Here is a 19583-nt window from a genome sequence, read left to right on the forward strand (position 1 = left end):
GTGTAACTCGGTCAACGCTAAGGAACAACTTGTTTTAAAAATAAAAATGTGTTTCACATGTAAATGTTATAACAACCTTGCCGGACTAGGTTAGATGCCTCGGCCAAGGTATCCCTGAGGATTAGTTTTGGCTTGAGCCTTGTTTTCTTTTATAAAAGACATAAATCTTAACAACTGTTTTGGTAAATTACAAATATCTTATGGTTTAAGAAATAAATTGAAAACATTATGAAATGGTTTGTGATTTGTTGTTTAAGCTTGCCTCCATTTTACTCGCATTTAGATATTTATGATAATGTCTATTTACTCATTGGGATTGCAAAAATCTCACCCACCTCATTTCCAAACATTTCAGGTCTGTGGTAGCTTTTAGATACCCTATTTTGTCGAGGATTCCAGTTGACATCTCTACCACAGAGACAGTAGGTTTCTAGTACCAACACTAGGTGTATTTTGGGTCACTTGTCATTGTAACTATTATTGTACATTATAACTTCGTAAATTTTTGTATGTATGAATTTATTTTACTTACACATTTACAAAAGATTTCTTACACGTGTTTCTATAAATATTGTTTTATATAAAAATGCTATATTTTAATCAATATTTTGAATAGTGATATTTGTCTATAAATCTTATAAAAAAAATTTTTGGATTTATTTGAGCCGGAAACGACCGGTAATTGTTTTAAATGGAATGTTTAACAACGATTGCTCACAGGAAAGGAAAGAAACTGATATGTAAGCCTTGCGGGGTTTCGATTGGCATTCAGGGTAATAAGTGTCAATCGAGACGTCGCGGCGGTTGTCATGGGCCCAAGGGAGGTTCCGGGTCGTGACAAAAATAATTACTAAACTATTGGCGAACCGATTAGCTAAAGTTTTACCTTCCTTAATTTTAGATAACCAAAGTGGTTTTGTGAGTGGCAGATTGATAAGTGATAATATTCTGTTAGCCTAAAAATTAGTTGGTCAGATTGACTATAAAGCTCGAGGAGGTAATGTGATTTTGAAGCTTGATATGATGAAGGCATATGACAGATTGAATTGGGATTTCTTGTATTTAATCTTGGAGGCATTTGGCTTTAATTCTCTTTGGATTGACATGATTAGGCGGTGCGTCTCTAATTATTGTTTTTTTGTCTTAATTAATAGGCATTCGGCTGGCTACATCAAATCGGAGAGAGGGTTAATACAAGGTGATTCAATCTCGCCTCTTTTATTTATATTGGCAGCTGAGTATTTATCTAGAGGCCTTAATTATCTATTTTCTCAATATGGTTCATTGCATTTCCATTCTAGTCATTCTACAAATATTAGTCACTTAGCCTTCGCAGATGATATTATGATCTTTACTAATGGAAGCAAATCAGTCTTGAAGAGAATTCTTGAATTTTTACAGGAATATGAGCAAATTTTGGGACAAAAAGTTAATCCTCAAAAGAGTTGTTTTGTCACAACTCGCAATATGGCTAGTTCAAGAAGGCACATTATCTCTAAGACCACGGGATTTGTACACAAAACTCTGCCAATTATTTATTTGGGTGCACCATTTTATAAAAGGTCCTAAAAAGGTCTCGTTATTTGATTCACTCATCACTAAAATCTAGGAACGCATCACGAGTTGGGAAAATAAAATTCTCTTTCGTGGAGGTCGTTTCATTTTATTACGCAGTGTGCTTTCTTCTTTGCTTATATATCTTTTGCAGGTATTTAACCCCCCGGTGAGTGTTATTGAGAAAATAGAGAGACTTTTTAATAATTTCTTATGCGGAAGATCCACGGACAGCAAAAAGATTCATTGGGCATCTTGGGCTAAACTTACTTTTCTTGGTTCTGAAGGTGGTCTGGATATTCATAGCTTGAAAGATGTTTTTGAGGCTTTCTCTACAAAGCTTTGGTGGAGATTTCAGAGTTGCAGTAACTTGTGGACACAGTATATGAGAGCTAAATATTGTACTGGCCAAATTCCTCACACAATCACTACTAAACCACATAACTCCCCTACATGGATGCGAATGATCAGTGGGATAGACAAAACTGGGCAACAGATAATGTGGCGGATTGGGAAGGGTGAATTGCGTTTTTGGCATGATGCTTGGTTGGGTGATGAGCCATTGGTAAATTTTTTCCCTGCACTTTCTCATTCCATGATTAAAGTTAATTATTTTTTTCATGAAAATGAATGGGACATGGATAAACTTAAAGCTGTTTTACTAGCTATTATTATTAATGAGATCTTGAAGGTTCATATCAGCTATATCCAGGAGGATTTGGCATACTGGGCCCTAACACCAAATGGAGAATTCACTACCAAGAGTGCATGGGAACTACTTTGCCAAAGACAACTTATTCATCCATTGGGTAAGTTTATTTGGCACACGAGCATCCCACTAACTGTTTCCTTTTTCTTAGGGCATTTGGTGCATAATTGGATTCCTGTGGAGTTACGGATGAAATCAAAAGGCTTCTAGTTAGCATCAAAGTGTTTGTGTTGTTGTTCAGAGGAAACGATTATGCATGTACTATGGGAAGGTCCGATTGCACAATAGGTTTGGAATTATTTCACGAAATTCTTTTAAATCTATGTTAACAATCCCAAAAATGTTATGCAAATTTTTTACTCTTGGTATTATTCTAGGGATTATAATAAACCTGGTCATATTCGAGTATTATTACCTTTGCTAATTTCTTGGTTTCTTTGGGTTGAAAGAAATAATGCAAAGCATATGGGATTGGGAATGTATCCTGATAGAGTAATTTGGCGGATTATGAAAATGTTACGACAACTGTTTTAGGGTAATTTATTACGTTAATGGCAATTGAGAGGAGATCTTGATATTGCCACACATTAGGGTTTCCGATTTGACAGGAAGAGCCACGATCCACCAAAAATTATTTACCGGTATCGACCATTGATAGGTGAGTTTAAGTTGAATGTCGATGGTAGTTTCAAAGATGCCTTTCAGAATGCTGCTAGTGGAGGAATTCTTCGGGACCACACAAGTATTACGATTTTTGGCTTTTCAGAAAATTTTGGACCTTATGATTCATTACAAGCAGAATTAATGGCATTACATCGAGGTTTGCTTTTATGTATTAAGTACAATGTATGTAGAGTTTGGATTGAAATGGATGCAAAAATGGTTGTACAAATGATACATAAGGGACATAAAGGTTCCTCTCAGACTATATATTTGCTAGCCTCTATCCAAAAATGCTTGAGTTGTATTTCTTTTCTGATTTCACACATTCATAGAGAAGGAAACCAAGCTGTAGATCATCTCTCCAATCAAGGGTATACACATCAGAACCTGCATGTATTTTCAAAAGCCGAAGGTGAGCTCAAAGGAATCATTAGATTAGACAAATTAAATTTATCTTATGTTTGCTTTAAATAAATGTAAAAGAGTAGTACTTCTAATTTACAGTTTCAACTTTCTCATAGAATACTGTACTAAAGTAATATTATTTTCCATATGCATTCTGAAAAACTATGCATGAGAAGTACTATCTTTACTAGGTGCATTTTTTATTTTCAATCATGGTTTTCATGTAATTCTTGAAGTACAATTTAGGTCCCCCTCCTTTTATACATTTATTTTTAATTAATAAAATTTAACAGAGTAGCTGGGCTCTACAAGAACTTCCAGCATTAAAAAAATATATTATATATTTTTATTTTTTGTTCTCACGTTTTTGTTAGTATTTTAAAATATTATTTTTTAACATTAATATTTTATTTAATTATGTGAAATTATACTTTTTGGCAAGAATTCTTGGTGGTTAGTTTGAGGATACAAATTACTATAAAATTTTTTTAAAAATATATTGGATTTTTTTATAAATAAGATAAAATTTTACTTTTTATTTGTACACATTTATGTTAAAATTTGAAGCATATTAATTTAAACGTTATGATACATCTTACTTATTTACATTAAATTATAATTAAGTTACGTTTATTCTTACTTTCTATTACAATTAAAATTATTATAATTTATTTTAATTTGACACTTTTTATCCGCTTATTCAAGAGTTTAATTCATCATGAGCTACAAAATAAACATGCAACTGTTTTTAATCTTTACTTTATTTTGTTTCTCTTCAAATTTTCCTTTATATTTTTCTCCGTATGAATTTTCATGAATCAAACAAGGTTACAACGTCTATTAAACGAAGTATTGAAATGTAGTGAAGTTATAATTCGGCCCATGAGGTTTCCTCTTTGGAAAAGAATAATCCTCTTATTAGGCCTTATTGTCAAGTCCTTAACCTAGAAGGCCCAAAATACAGCTTTTCATTGCCTCCTATTAGGCTCTTACAAATTACCATGTGAATCCGGTCAGAACCCGAAGAAAGCCTGGAGTCGCACACCGCATCGATCACTCAACGGCTCATCATCCTTCAGATATAAAAGCTTGTTTTGTTTCTTAGCGAGAAAGTGAAAAACATGGAAGACTCTCTACGAATCCAAAGATTCCAACAACTTCCATCGGCTACAGAATTTGCCTCTCAGATTGAATCCCGAAATGTTCCCGCTGTATTCATCTCCCAACTCTTCTTTTTTATTTCTTTTCCGTCTGATTGTCGAGCGATATTGGACCAAGCCTTTTATTTTTTTTTAAATATATATTTTCCTTTTGCTTTTATACAGTGGCATTTGCTACAATCTCAGCTCACTTGTTTGTCTTCATTTAAAGGTGTTCGTTGGGTGCGTTAAGGGTTGGGAAGCTGTCGCCAAGTGGAATCCGTCTAGTGGCGGCCTCGAGTATTTGGAGGTTTTCTCTTCAATCCTCGCTTTGAATTCGAAACTCTGGAATTGTTTTTATTGATCTAGTGACAGTTTTTTTAGTAGAGAGAATCTTAATTAAGTTAAAAAACATACAGTGAGTTACTGAGTTTGAAATGCGGAATTGGTAGTGATTCTACAACTTTAATAGCATATGTGATTGGTAACCTAATAAACAAGAGCTTTAAGTTAATCATGAAAAACATGATTGATTCATTGGTGTTTACAATTCAACTTCATCAACTGAACTGTATCCAATTTTTTTGATTTGATTTGAAGTATTTATTTTATTAATTTTCCTTGTTTATGAATTCAAATTTAGGATCGAGTAGGATCATTCATGGTGGAGGCTATGGTTTCTAGAACTGCACCGGTGTTTTATGGTGATCTTAGAAGCCATGAGAGGGTAATTCCATGTTCTCTGTGCATAGAGGATTATGATGCCTTTTTGCTACTGGATGACAGGACCATGATCATTGTGTTTTTGCATCTGTTTACAGGTTCCATTACCGTTTTCCACTTTTATTGGCTTTTGTAAGCAGCATAGGCAAAATGTTGGAAATTCTTGCAGCTTTAATTCTAATTCAGGAGGGCACCAACCAGGAGAATCGGACACAGAGCAAGGCTATTCACCATTTGTAGATGCTGCTCCACAACAAATGTACTTAGCACAGGTTGCAACTCAAGGGTTTTATGATTGCTGATATCTCTGTTGATATTTTTTCTGTGATTCTTTGTTTTCATTTATTTAATCTGTTCAGGTCAGATAAACTTTTGCTTGGTACTGCATATCCTTCATTTTCATTTTTCTTTTCAAGCATTAATGTAATATTGAATTTGGATACTTTTTTTTTTTTTTTTTGCAAAATAATTTGGATACTTTTGATTAAGGTTCCAATCATAAATGCTGAGAATGAAGATAGGGTTCAACTGGAAACTTTAAGGGAAGACATTCAAATGGTCTGCTTCTTCCACCACTTCTTGTTGTTTACTGTTTAGCTCTCTAAAGAAGAATAAGTAAAGCAAGGGTTGCAATTGCTTGATTTGCACAGCCTGCAATTTTGGAGGAAAAAAATCTATCTTCTGTTAATTTGTGGATGAACAATGCCCAAGCAAGATCAAGTGCTCACTATGATCCTCACAACAATCTTCTATGTATAGTCACTGGAAGGAAACAAGGTGATTCTTTCTCTCTTTTCTGTTTCACCAATTAACTGTAATCTATAGATTATTGGTAACTTTGGTGCTCCTTTCCAGCTTTCTTCGGTGGGAGTTCTCATTTTTAATCTGTAAAAATCATAATTTGCATTAAATCATACATTGCAGTATATCGCAGTCTAACTCTCAGTAAACTCGTATTACTCAGCCACACAGTCTTGTCTCTGGTTATAGCACAGCTGTTATTCTTTTATTTTATTTTTCTGATTTTGGAAGAAAGCTTAAAACCTTTTTCCTCATGCATTATTGATGCTTTTCATCTTGAACTCTTCATCTGAGTCCTGAAAGTGACAATTGGCAAGATGAACTTATTGACTGCTAGGATATGTATTTATTTTGGCTACTATTTCATTGTCTCTGTGTGTGTCTAAATATATATATGCACAAACATCCCACACTAACATGTGAACCTCAAGAAGTCTCTTCATTTCACTTGTGAGTTGTGAGCAACTCCCATGTGCGAGTAAGCCATTCCATTTCTCTCAGCTACCAATGCACCTTTAAGTCTGCACTCAATTACCACATGTCTCCTTGCTACCAGGTCCAAAGTGTGCCTACTTCTGCATTCATCCTTTGCTGCCAACACACCCTTAGGCCCAACACTCAACCTCGTATCTCCTATGTGTCTGAGTTGTCTCAATGCCCTCCTTCTTCGGCCCGACACTCAACCACACCGTCCCAATGCACCACCTTGGTTTTTTTTTAAGAAATACTGCACGACCATACTCACCACAGCCAAGCCAAACCTTTGGTTCAGATATTAGTTTGTTGTGATTTAGACCTTAATTCAAACCACATTTGCAGTGGAATATGATCAAATTAACCAACTTAGAAATTAGACTACTTAAAACCAAGGCCACAAACAATCAAGAAACTCAAAACAAGAAAGAAATTGTAAAGAGAGAACACTGACAATATATGTGGTTCTAATACCTTTTCCTTATGTCCATGGGCACAACAAAGAAGAAATTCACTATCAAAGATCTGAGATTACAATGGTCAAGTTCACCCCAAAATCCACTTACAATCAATCTTTTATCTCTAATCACTCTTTTAGGATTTCTATGTGTTTCCCACTTTTTTGATGGTGGCTAACTTAACAAAATTCCAAAAAAAACCTTATATACTAACGTTAGGCAAACCCTAAAACTAGTTTAGGCCCAAAAATAAAAGACACTAAATTGGCTTAAGAATCAAGACAGAAGACCCAACAAATCTCTACCTTGGCTTGCATTTTTTTAAGCCAATCTCTTCGAGAAAGAAATTCTTCAATGCCTGCCATCCACCATGAGGTCACCATGCTCCATGAGAAACTACCAAGCTTGAGCCTAAGCCTAAACTCGCCTTGCCAAATAACCATATCACATCTCGCCCCATTCTTACTTTGCTCCTTACCAAAGGCAACTTGTTTGTGCCCCATGTCGACAAACACCACATGCCTTTACCACCAAGAGACAGATAACATGAGGCTCCCTCACTGCTACACACTGTCAGAAGCTCACTGTGCAAACAACTCCCTAACTACCTCTTTGCCCTTACATTCTCTCATCACTTTCTTACAAAGAAGGATTTTGCATTGCGGCCTTCTGACACCCAATGTATACTCGAGAAATATACAACAAGTTCTATCATTAAGTTTACCATCCATTACTTGAACCAGAAAACAATAGTGATGTCCACTAGAGAAACCCAACCAACTACAAGGAGTTCTGACAACCATTGCACTAGATAGAGACCAACCAACATAGCAAGAATAATCAATGTCAACTCTTAACACAAATTAATCCACCTAGAGTAACTAAGATAACCACGTCCCATGCTCAAAACAAGAGACCAGCATTCCATTCCGCAACTTTGTTGAACTAGTGTTTTCCTAACAGTGTAATTCTCCACAGCACAACCCATGTAGAATCTTTCATGCTTACCTTTACCCAAGCACACTATGGATTCAATGCCACAATTTGGTAGTCCTCCCGATAAATCCAAGCATCGCTTAAAGGTTTAGAACGTAACACTCTTCACCAAGAGCAACGAAGTCCACATCCACAAATCACCAAGCGTTGAACCTCCATTAGATGCAACCCAAGAGGGACATGCATAACTTGAATCTACCATGCCTGCCGAGCAAGCAAGACTAGGTCTCAACCATGGTGAAACCTCTAAGTCACCAACATGAGTACTGCATGATGTAGTCATACATGATTTACACATCAAGTCAACTCCACCTCCAACAAAAGCATCTAAACACAGTTTACAAGATGATTTTCCCTTAGTTTCCTCAGCTACAAGACCTTGAAGATGATGTAGAGCTCAAATTTAAATATTCTTCAAATAAACATGAGAGCTATACACATCAAGCACACCATCCTTCCCCGGAGAACTCATAATAAGTAACCTCCTCTAACAAACTCAAAGATAACAAATTCTGCCTCAAACCCGAGACATGATGAATCGTCAGTTCTCTCACCATACCACCATAAATCTCGAAATGAACAACTCCTATACCAATAACTTTGAGATATGAATCATCACCTAAGAAAATTATTTTATTAATGGTTTCATAGGTAACAAGCCACTCCCTCCTACTACACATGTGATAGGGACATGCCGAGTCAAGAACCTAAACCTTGTTAGACTTGCTAGTGGTAACAGAAATAACCAAACCATCATCCTTGGAACTGCAACTGCTAACTATATAAGCATCATCATCCGACCTATCATCCTTAAGTTTAGGACAGTTCCGCCTAACTTGACTTTTCTCAACATGTCACAATCCATTTTGAACATGACTTAGATTTTGTCTCATCCCTATCACCACTCTTTCCCATCCTTTTTCCTTGTGCTACTAACCCATGGCCCTTACAAACATTAGTATCCCTCGTTCCTCCATCACCTTGTTTTTTAACTCCTTTAATTTCAAAGAAGCTTTGACATCCTCTAAGAATGTTGAAGTTCTCCCATACAACATAGTATCAACTTCCTATGAAGGTGGCAAAGAACACGAGTAAAAGAGATTGATCCTCATCTTCAATTTTAACCTCAATATTGCTCAAATAAAAATTACTTTCTTGAACTTATTGAGATGGTCTTTCACAAACATACTTTCTCTCATATAAACCCATAAAACCTCCACTTTAGGTCAAGTCAGTGAGGAATTTAGTCAAATAAATATTCTTGAGCTTTTCCATAACCCATCAGTAGTTGTTTCATCGGCTCCTCCTAAATAATCTCATCTGATAGACATGACTGCGTCAGACTCAAAGCACAACTCAGGCAATTCTTCTTTATCTTCTTTGCTCAGTGTGCCGGCAGCTTGCTTTTGCCCTCCAGTGCGTTCAACAGCCTTTGTTAGATCAGAACAGCCCTCATCTTTACATGTCAAAGACTAAAACCTTTTCTACCATCAAATTTTTCGACACCAACCTTCATTGTCACTCCCACATTGAACTCTTGCTATTGCTAGATTTTTTGGAAGCCATGATGAACAACCAGATCAATACACACACACACACACTCAGAGACCTTTATGTTGGTTTGATTCTTGACAAATTCAACTGTCTTCAATGCATCCATGATCTTCTTATATCCCGTAAGTTAGTTATTCTTCTTCTTATCTCTCTATGATTCGCCAATGCTCTCTCTTGTTCAAATGTCTAGATATTTATCAGAAACAGCCTTCTTCTTATCTCTAATCATGTTACCTCTAAGGGACCTTGCAAACCACAGCATGAATGCTTATGTTTTGATAGACTCAATTCATTTTAATTTAAGCATAAATTTGTGGGGAAAGTGGATGAAGATTGATATTGCTTGTGTGCATGGCACAAGATGACGTGACAATTTCCTTTTAAGTCAGCCATATATAGGATGACTAAATAAGGAATGTTGCTCATGGCTGGTGTTTGAGTTTCATTGTCTTACTCGTAATTTCTAAGTTTGCTTCGTAAAGAGATACAATAGACCCAAAAAACCCTAGCCTGAGATGTTCCTTTTTTCTTTTGACAAATCAAGATGGTCCTTTTGATTGTCCACTTTATTTGGCTGTGTTTGTAAATAAGAAAACATGATTGTGGTCTTCGACCTATCTTGTCTTCCTTGCTTGATCCATTCATTTATGCAGTGAGTCATCAGAATCAGTTTTGTTTTATTGATGAACTATATTGCTTTGCAGTTGTTTTATGGCCCCCTTCTGCAAGCCCCATGTTATATCCCATGCCTATATACGGGGAGGCCTCAAACCATAGGTATGCTACTTTGTGTATCTGCATCAAGAACATAATTTTGCCATATTTTCTTCATTTGAGTGCAAAATTTTGATTTCTTTAACTTTGTCTTTGCTCTGACCAAAAGGCAACACTCTCTTGGCAGTTCTGTGGCTTTGGAGAACCCTGATTTTTCAGTTCATCCAAGAGCAAAATATTCCATGCAATACTCTAAGAAGGTTATTCTTCATGCCGGTGATGCACTTTTCATTCCTGAAGGCTGGTAAGCTCTTATTTTTGTGGGAAAGCAGCATTGTTAGCAGGCTTCCCTTAAGTCTCTGTTTTTACATTGGCCCTTAAGTTTTGGAATAAGACTGATCTTTCTTTCTATCTCTCTTCAAGTTTGGTACACCCTAGTTATAAGTTACTGAGAGCATCTGCCCTCTTCATTAAAGTTCTTTAATGATCTTAGATTTGATTATGCATGTGCCCAATGTAGTGCTGTCAGTCTGGCAATTAGACTAGAAGTTAGAGATTCCCAGCAGTGATTTCATTGTGGAATTTAGATTTTTGTTGAAAATGGAAGGCAGGAGTGATCCTTTCTAGGATATTAGTGACTGTATCATTCAACAATATTTCCTAGCTAACTGTGATCTGTGCTTTTTCCCATTTACTTGGGCTGGTGGGTCACTTAAAACATCATCTCCTGTTGTTCCATTTCTTAAGATGAGTACACTCTCTTTTCTAGTAACTGCTTGCTTTCAGGTTATTTGCACATTTGGATAGTATATCTCCTTTGAACTAGAAGTTTAAAACTATCTAATCCTCTTAAATCTGTTCCACTCGAAGGAAAAAAAAATGGAATCTATTTTGATACAACCAATACTTCTATCTATCCTCTTTTCTCACCCACCATTTTTGACAACTCCTTACCCATAAGAGAATTGTTGAACTGGGGAGCCAACCCTAGTACCTTGATGCCTAAGCCCTTGGATTTTGGATATCAGCCACTTGGCTAATTTCTTACTGGGAAAAGTAAACCTTAAAGCAAAGTTGCTTGGTGGTGCAAGTCAATATCTGTATCTTTCTTTATGAGTTGACAGCTGTTCTAGAGAATCATAAAAGATATAGTGAACAAGTGCAGCATATACCGTGAGGGCATCTGTTAATAAGACATAGTGATAAGTGTTGTGAAGGAGAATTTTCGGCTTTAGAAAAGATTTGGTAACTTGTGATGTCTTCTTTGATGATGCAATTGAGTAAAGGTTCACTTGTAATTTCAAAGAAAACTGTTAAAACTTAAATGTTGCTAGCTTTGTCCCTCACTGCTTGTTTGGTTTATAATACAATCTCACTAACCATTAGAATTTTTGTTTTTATTTTCTCATGAAAATATGTTCTTGTTAGAACTACTTTTTTCTTGTACAGCATCAGGTTAGGTGATTTTTTCTTCCCGATTGCTACAGGTTCCACCAAGTAGATAGTGATGACTTTACAATTGCTGTTAATTATTGGTGGCGTTCCAGCATAATATCTAGCTTGGCAGACCACATGGATGCATATTATTTGCGCAGAATACTTAGAAGGTAATTGTGTTTCATCATCTTTTAAAATATTTCAGCTTTTTATTATTATCCTTTTTGCCTATGAAGATGAATCTGTTAATCACTATCAACATTGCAAGCTAACGTGAGTTTCTGTTACTCATGGAATGAACCTGTTATATGAAGATTGACAGACAGAGAAATGGTATGTATGCTGCTATGGTTATGTTTTTAAGTCTTGGTTGTTACAACACTCCGCTTGTCTGGTTATTTTTTACATTCTATGATACACCATATGCTTATCAATGAATCCTTTTTCTTGATTGTGATTTCTATCCAAATTAGTTTTTGAGTTTGCAGAACTTTCATCTGTCTCCAGAATTGTAATTTGAGAACTTTTTCTTTGCATTAATAGCTCATTGCAACAAAAGAAACCGTTTTCTTTGAAATTTGGGTTGAAAATGTTATAGCTGTATCTTGAAAGAAAGCTTGAATTTTAGTGGCAGACAATTCTTGATCTGCTTATCTGAACTTTTTTTTTAATCTCATACATTCTTAGTGAGATATATCAAATTATCTCATAAAATTTTAATTAATTCAATCTTTAGTGAACTTTTCATGTCTTATTGCCATCTGATCCTCGAACTAGTGTGGACCAGAACCATGATAGTTGATGCATTAGTCAGCATTTGTTAATATGATAAGCTACATTATTCTTATGTTCTATGGCTTCTTCTGTATTTTTGAGGGTTGACATGTGCTACAGTCTCTGTGTGTTTAGTTGTTACTTCCCTTTTCATTTTCCCATGTCCATCAACCTATGTGCCGTGTTTTCTGTTCTTAAATTAGGACAGGACCAAGTACTTCTTCAGGGTTCTACGGCTATGTGGAGACAGGAGAGGAATATATCTGAGCTGCCATGTAAGAAAGGTCAGTTACGGATAAGGATGCCGACTTTTGCCAAAAGCAAGATAACATAAACTAACATGCTGAGAAAACTATCTGATATTTTATTTCCCTGCGTTATGCTTTAGTTTTTCATTTTAATTGAGAAGTAAATGAAAACTGCTGACATCGTTTTGCAGCCACTTTGTGAATTAAACTTGATGACTTTTTACCAGATCATGAAGACCATAGCTTGGACCAGGCTAATCTAAGAAAGAATTTGAAAGGGAAAGAACAACAACATAGCCTTCTTATGCTTGAATTGAAACCCTATGCTCTTCAGGCTCTTCATGAACTAGTTGCTTTAGTTCATGACCATGTAAATGCTTCTGATCAAAATCAACCAGTCTTGTCTACTTCAAGAGATGGTTTGACATGTTATGTGACAGATGGGCAACATAAGACTTTAACGACTGAAATATTTCATATAGAAGATGATCCAGTAGCTAAAATTCTCTGGATCCTTGAACCAGGCATGTTTCAGGATATATTTCTTGCCATGGCTGTGAGTTTGCATTCTCCTATAAACATTGTTACACTTTCAGTATGTGCCTGGAATTTTCATTAATGCTATTTTAACTTTTCTTGAATTTTGGAAATTATTTTCCTGAGCTATTCTTCCTATATTAGTATTTGTATTTTAAATTTGAAGAAGTAATAACGTTGAATCTTGGTGGCATCTACTGAATTGGTGCTTGTCCAAGTGAAGCTTCTGTCCTGTTCTAACACTTTTTGCGGAAAACTAAATATAAGAAACTTGGACTCTGCATGAAGGAACTTAAAACAATAGCATGATGAATGGGTTACCTATCAAATTTCATTGTAACTTGCCCTCCACTGTTCTTATTACTATTAATTTTCCTTGCTTTTCTCATTCTACCTTGCTGGTTTTCTTTGTTGCTCTTGCCTTTTTTATGAAGGAATAGTTATCCATTCGTGTTCTATCACTTTCCAGCACAACTTCCCCAAAACTTTGGAAGCTCTGATACTGCACTTGCTTTCACCAGTTGGGGCAGAAGTCCTTACACGAAAATTTGATGAGATAGATCAGCAGAACACTGAAGAAGATCGGTACATATTAATTTTTCTTGGAGTTCCGATTTAGTTCTTCTTTTGTAATGTATGTAGTGGGTTTTAGCATCACTATGTTATTCATATTTATGGTTTCAGGAACAAATTCTACCAGGTCTTCTATGGTGTATTTGATAACCAATTTGCAGCAATGGATGCAATTCTAAATGGGAAAGAGTCATTTGCACGCCAGGTATTGCTTTGACCTTGTTAAACTTTTTCTTTCGGAACAGAACATAAGTATTTATCATTTTATGGTTTCTGAGATTTGAGATATCATCCGCAATGAGTAATTCTATAAGAAAGACCTGCTCGAATTCAAGTCCAACAAATGTTTTATTTAAGTTTAGTTTCTTCTGCGGTTGTGGAGGAGGGGGGTGGGGGGGTGTATTGGGCTGATTGAAGGAATCAATGCAATCTTCATCCTGAACTACATGTTGGTTAGTGTTAATGGTTTTTCAGAGGAATTCTGTCAAGTCAGTCCATCATTGTGGTTTGCTATGACAGGCCTAATTGGAGTTGCACAAAGCAATAAAAAATGACTTTCAAGGTTGACTACATCCTTTCTTTGATTTTATAGATTATTTGTCACATTTTTTTCATCAGCAAGAGGTTAAGATTTGGTAGATGGGTGAGGGAATGAAAACAACATAGAAGCTTGCTAGGTTCATTCTTGCCATCCTTCCAGCAATTATAATCTCTTTTTTGAGGTTTTTCAGTTGTGAGAAAAGTGTTGAAAACCCTGTCTGCTGCATGATTCTGTAGATGTAAAAGAGTTCATCACCTGATTCTACTCAGACTGCTCTGGATTAGTTCAAATAAAAGTTTCTCTTGGGACCATTGTGCCTAATCGTGTTAATTTTTGTTTCCATGCTGTCATCAAAATTATGATTCTGTTAGGTATTATTGGAGGGTATCTCTTTCCCTTCTTACAGCTGTGCTGAACAGCACCAAGTAAAATTTTTGATTTACTCATTACAGTTTTCTGATCCAGTTCACCTTTGAAGACCTTCATCTCCCCCCAAGAAGAAGAGTCTTTAACTTTCCTTATAGTGCCACTTCTTTTCGTTTTGTTCTTTATTCTTTTCCATCATTATTTCCTCAGCAGGTTTATATGTTCATTGCTTTAATATGTTTTACAATATTTATGTTTGCACAAGGGCAATGATAATAATGTGCAGGTTGACTATAAATTTTTTCCAAGCTTACCAGAGAATATTTTAGTGTATACATTTTGAAGATTCTGGAATCTTGCTGAGAGAAACTGGACAATCCAAAATATAGAAATTTCACTGACTTATGATACATTATACTCACAGCATAGATTAAATTCTAAACTTTGCAAATCTCAATCTTATAATTTTATATTGCAGGCATTCAAAAATGTGTTGGATAAATACTTGGGAGGGAATTTTGATGTACCAAAAGTGTGTGTTGGACGAGACATCCCGTGACACAATCTTCTTCAAAAAATTGGTCCCGTGGTGATATCGAGATAGTAAATTGATGCATATTTCATCTCAGAAGCTTTCTGTTACAATCAGTACTTTTACATGTGAGTCATCAACAATTTTGTAGAATATAAATCATTACAAACTTTGAATAGTGCAGCATCTCTCAGTTATGCTTAGATGTTGTATGATTTAACAAAGATCTTCTATTGCCTTATCTGAGTGATCCATTAAGGCTGCATAGCTAGCATAAACAACATTTTTAGAGAAAAAATCTCTTGTACATGAACTAGATGAAAATGGCAAGCATGATGGGGGATCTGGTAAGTAACTTGAGATTGATTATGTGTTTGTTTGAACCCTGAAGTGCATTGAGGAGAATAAAGAAAAGGGACAGCAGTCGTCCTAGAGGTTAAACCACCCGCACACAATGATACTAACCTGCATTATTTTGTGTTTGAAATGGGCATTGAGATTGCCATAATGCTGTGGGTTTTGCTTATGAGTTGATTACAAATGACTATTAGTGGTGAGGAAATGGGGACCCCTCTTCTCCTAGCAGATGCTATCATGGCTGTTGATCTCTTTTGTTGTCTCCTTCCTGTAACTATGTTTTGCTAAGCTTCTATTGCTAAATCCTAAAGCTTTAAGGATGAAAATAGCAAGTATTAATGAAAATGGGCTTTTTACAGTTATTGGCTTAAGCAACACGGTAGAAAGATGCTTTTTTATATGTAGGATGAAGAGGCCATGCAAACATCTATGTCATTTGTTCATTTGTAGTGCGAATGTTAAAACTGAGGGGTTGTGGAAAAGAGGGTGCTCCCATATGGGGATTTGCAGCAGAAGGTAAAAGAAAAGAAAAGAAAAGCATAGAAAAGAAGGGTTTGGTAATTATTAGGATTGAAAGGAAGGAAAGAGGCAAAAGTAAGGTTTGTTGAGATGAGATTCCCTGATGGAAGATGACACATGCAAAGTCTGTTGAGAGAGGAAAGGGGGAAGAGGGAATAGAAGAGAAGCTTTTAGTTTGTCTGGTTGTGCAGCAGAGGGAGATAAAAAGAGGCAGTCTTTTTTAGTAGGCAAATGGCATGTATATCATGTATTGTACCTTAACCCTGCAACTCTTGCATACTTTCTAAAAGCTTGGATATACCCATAAGCACTGAACTCCTACTTTCATTAATCCCAAGGCTCTCTCTCTCTCTCTCTCGCTCTCTCTCTTTCTCTCTCTCGTTGAATATGCTAACAAGGATTTGCCAGTATCTTTTTCATCTGGTTAAAGAGTCGTTAAAGAGTAAGGTGGTATTCGATTGATCTCCTAACAATTGACACATAAACCATTTGTTACTAAGCAGAGTTGAGCTACTCTCTTTTACCCGAGTTGGTGTATTAAGTGTTTACGGGTCTAATTTCACGCTTACCCCTCGATCCCATGGTAAATAATTTTGCATGGAGACACAGCAGGTTGCAAAAGTAAGACCCCAAACAATCAGATGCAATGGAATGGATTGGTGGGTCATTCAATCAAGGCAGGGAAGTAGCGGCCTGTGTATAATTTGGACGTAATTGTAAGTTAAGTTGCCAACCAAAGGCTGTGATATGGGGACGTGCACAGAAATTGATAAAGGGTCATCAACCAAAAAGAAGACTCAATTGTTGATTTAAACTTTCAAAGTTCTATCCAGCATCTTTTTCATAAACGTTGACATTTTTTTTTCTCTTTTATTTCCTCTTCTTTTTCTTTTTTTTTTTTTGCCCTTTTGGTTGAGTACCACTATGGCCCGGACCACCAACACACCAGCACATTTTCACATACACCATCAACTTAGTAAACCTTTTCACTCACGCTTAAAACAGGTTTTACGGCCCCTCCCCCACCCCCTCCTCTCTTTAGAAAAGGCTACATAATTTCTTTGGTATATATAATCCAATTTCTTTCTTAGTATCCCAAAAGAAAGTGATTGGAAAAAAAATTTCTTGGAAATTGATTACGCATCCATCTTTAATTGGAATTCCAAGTGTGAGGACTGAGGAGGAAAGAAAAAAACAAGTGATGTGATTGAATTTGTGAAAAGAAACTAGCACATATGTATCATCATATGGTCTGGTCTTGCTGTCAATGATGTTCAAATTAGAAATTACCAAGTGTTTCCTCTATCGGGTTTCAATTTAACTTGTGTTAGTCAATAGATTCGATAATGATCTATAATAGCGATCGAGCAGCATTTTGTTTATGTTGGTTTTTTTCCCTGGACGACTCCTTTTAGGCTCTCTCTTTTTTCTCAAGAGGTTGCTCTCTCATTGGACCTACATTTGCAACTCTTTGGACCTAATTTCCATATGCAATTTCCACAAAACGACATGCCCTCTTGCCTTATACAATCTTTGTTTTACTTTAGTGTATCTCTAACCGATTGTAACTTACTTCAGCTCAAGCATTAATTTCTCTATCCGAAAAGATCACAAGGCCAGGTTTGATTATAGAGTTTTCGTTGAGAGAAACCCTTTCTCTCAAAGAATGAAATGGTAAACTATACAGAAACTTCAAATAGGTGAGATATCATGTTAGGACTTGAAATTAGAATAGTGTTATTTATGTAGCTTTTATAATTACGTTCCTTGACCAGTGGTAGACACATGGTTCCATGCATGCTTGTGAAGCTAAATGATCATTTGACCACCTTAGGATGGAAAAGGCGCGTAGACCGCAATGTGGAAAACCTATATTAATTACTTGTATGCAATAATCCTCAGCATCACGGGCACCTCAAAACATTCAAATTTCTTGTTACTTGTGATTCATGTTGAGTATATATATAAATAATAAACAATACTTATAATTTAATGATGATTTTATGTAAGATTTTTTGGGTGTTTTTTGAGATTTTTTTTTTTATGGATGTCAATATTAAGGTATAATAATAATGTCAATCTGAGTCTGTAACGGATTTGTTTATGACAATATATTCGTATTAGCACTTGATGTTACCATTGATAATAAATCAATTAGATTTATTCATATATAATAATCACAAATCAAAAGATATAGTCACTGATGAGGAAATATTCAATGAAGGCTATGGTTTTCCTTGGGTATATAGTTATAGAGACAGTATCCATTTCAGAAGGAAGCCCTAGCAATTAGCATCCGAGGAAGATGGATGCTTGTGGGTTGATTCATGCGTCGATGATATGATAAAAACATGTGGGCTATCAGTGTCAACTAGGTTGGCAGCTGGAACCGGAAGGGCACGTTCGTCATCCCAGGACTACAAGGTGTGGCCCTCCACCGACATGCTGACCTCATCTCCCTCCTCACCACTGCTGCTGTGGCTTAATTACCTCTGCTATTTTATTCCCCCCACAATATACTGTCTCTTTTCCCGAGTCTAGTACTAAGCCAAGGGTATAAGCGTAAATCTAATGCATGCATGACAAGCATGGTATTCCATGGAAACGTGTAGGGTCATCATCATTGAGAGGAGAATACTCACATGCAAGACTGAATGGCTGATGAATATTCTCTCCTTTCTTTATCTTTTTATCCTTTCTTTCCCTTTCTCAAATTTTCTCCCTCAGCGGTAGATACAATGCTTTTCAAATATCATGCCTGTAAATTCCAGTCCTTCACTTGCTCAAAGAGAAGAATATTAGTGGTATTGGATTCTAATACTTGCTTTCCACTTTATTTGGATTTTGAAAATTTATGATGAGTGGAGGAAGCACACTTACATATATTGGATGGAAATATATATAGAAAAGATTGCTCATAAATTATAACCATCCATTCTTTTTAAAGAAAGAATCTACAATAAGATGTCTTCCTTCCTTCCTTCTTATTAACAATTCAAACCCCTAACTTTATTTTCATGAATTAATAAGGAATAAAGAGTTGTACTTCCATTTCTTAACTTCTGGTTTCTATTTAAATTCCATAGCCATGTTCTTGGAAATTAATGAAGTTTGGACTTGATTTCCACAACACCGATCATGTCAAGGCATGAATAGAAAGTGCAATTATGTTAGGAACTAATCATATCAATTGGACCCCTCATGCATACTTACAAAGAAATCTGGAACCTAGGGCTCCATGGCTGAAGGGGATTAACCGATCTTTATCTCAAAATGTCAAAGATATTGTAAAGGAACGGTCAACTAAGGGTTAACTGTATAAAGATACTGTTAGAAGGAGAGCGTAGGGGAGGAAGACTGAACAAAGAAATGAATTTTCAAGATTCATTCAATTTTTTCTGTTTATAGTAAAAGACACACTTGACACTTCTTGATGGTAATTCATAACCATTTGTCCTTTTCTCCACTTGGAATATTCTTTCAAGAAGTCGACCTCATTTAGCTAGTCA

General features: G+C 35.9%; 1 protein-coding gene across 5 annotated transcripts; it reads left to right on the top strand.

Moving 5' to 3' along the window:
• Positions 1-4341: 4341 nt before the first annotated feature.
• LOC18613274 (2-oxoglutarate (2OG) and Fe(II)-dependent oxygenase superfamily protein) lies at positions 4342-15639 on the top strand. 5 transcript variants are annotated; one of them, XM_018113959.2, is made up of 15 exons: positions 4346-4542; positions 4703-4780; positions 5114-5197; positions 5292-5465; positions 5683-5751; positions 5844-5970; positions 10181-10253; positions 10378-10494; positions 11678-11797; positions 11942-11960; positions 12610-12685; positions 12877-13205; positions 13656-13771; positions 13871-13964; positions 15145-15639. In XM_018113959.2, the coding sequence occupies exons 1-15, from the start codon at positions 4453-4455 to the stop codon at positions 15223-15225; spliced, it is 1647 nt and encodes a 548-aa protein (XP_017969448.1). In that variant the 5' UTR covers positions 4346-4452; the 3' UTR covers positions 15226-15639. The 5 variants fall into 5 exon arrangements, with proteins under 5 accessions (XP_017969449.1, XP_088658995.1, XP_007050476.1 ...); XM_007050414.3 differs by lacking the exon at positions 12877-13205 and having other exon boundaries at positions 4345-4542; positions 12605-12685; XM_018113961.2 differs by lacking the exon at positions 12877-13205 and having other exon boundaries at positions 4345-4542; positions 13621-13771.
• The last annotated feature ends 3944 nt before the right edge of the window (positions 15640-19583 follow it).

Source organism: Theobroma cacao, chromosome 1 (assembly GCF_053813885.1).
Source record: "Theobroma cacao isolate CCN51 chromosome 1, ASM5381388v1, whole genome shotgun sequence".
Lineage (NCBI taxonomy): Eukaryota > Viridiplantae > Streptophyta > Magnoliopsida > Malvales > Malvaceae > Theobroma > Theobroma cacao.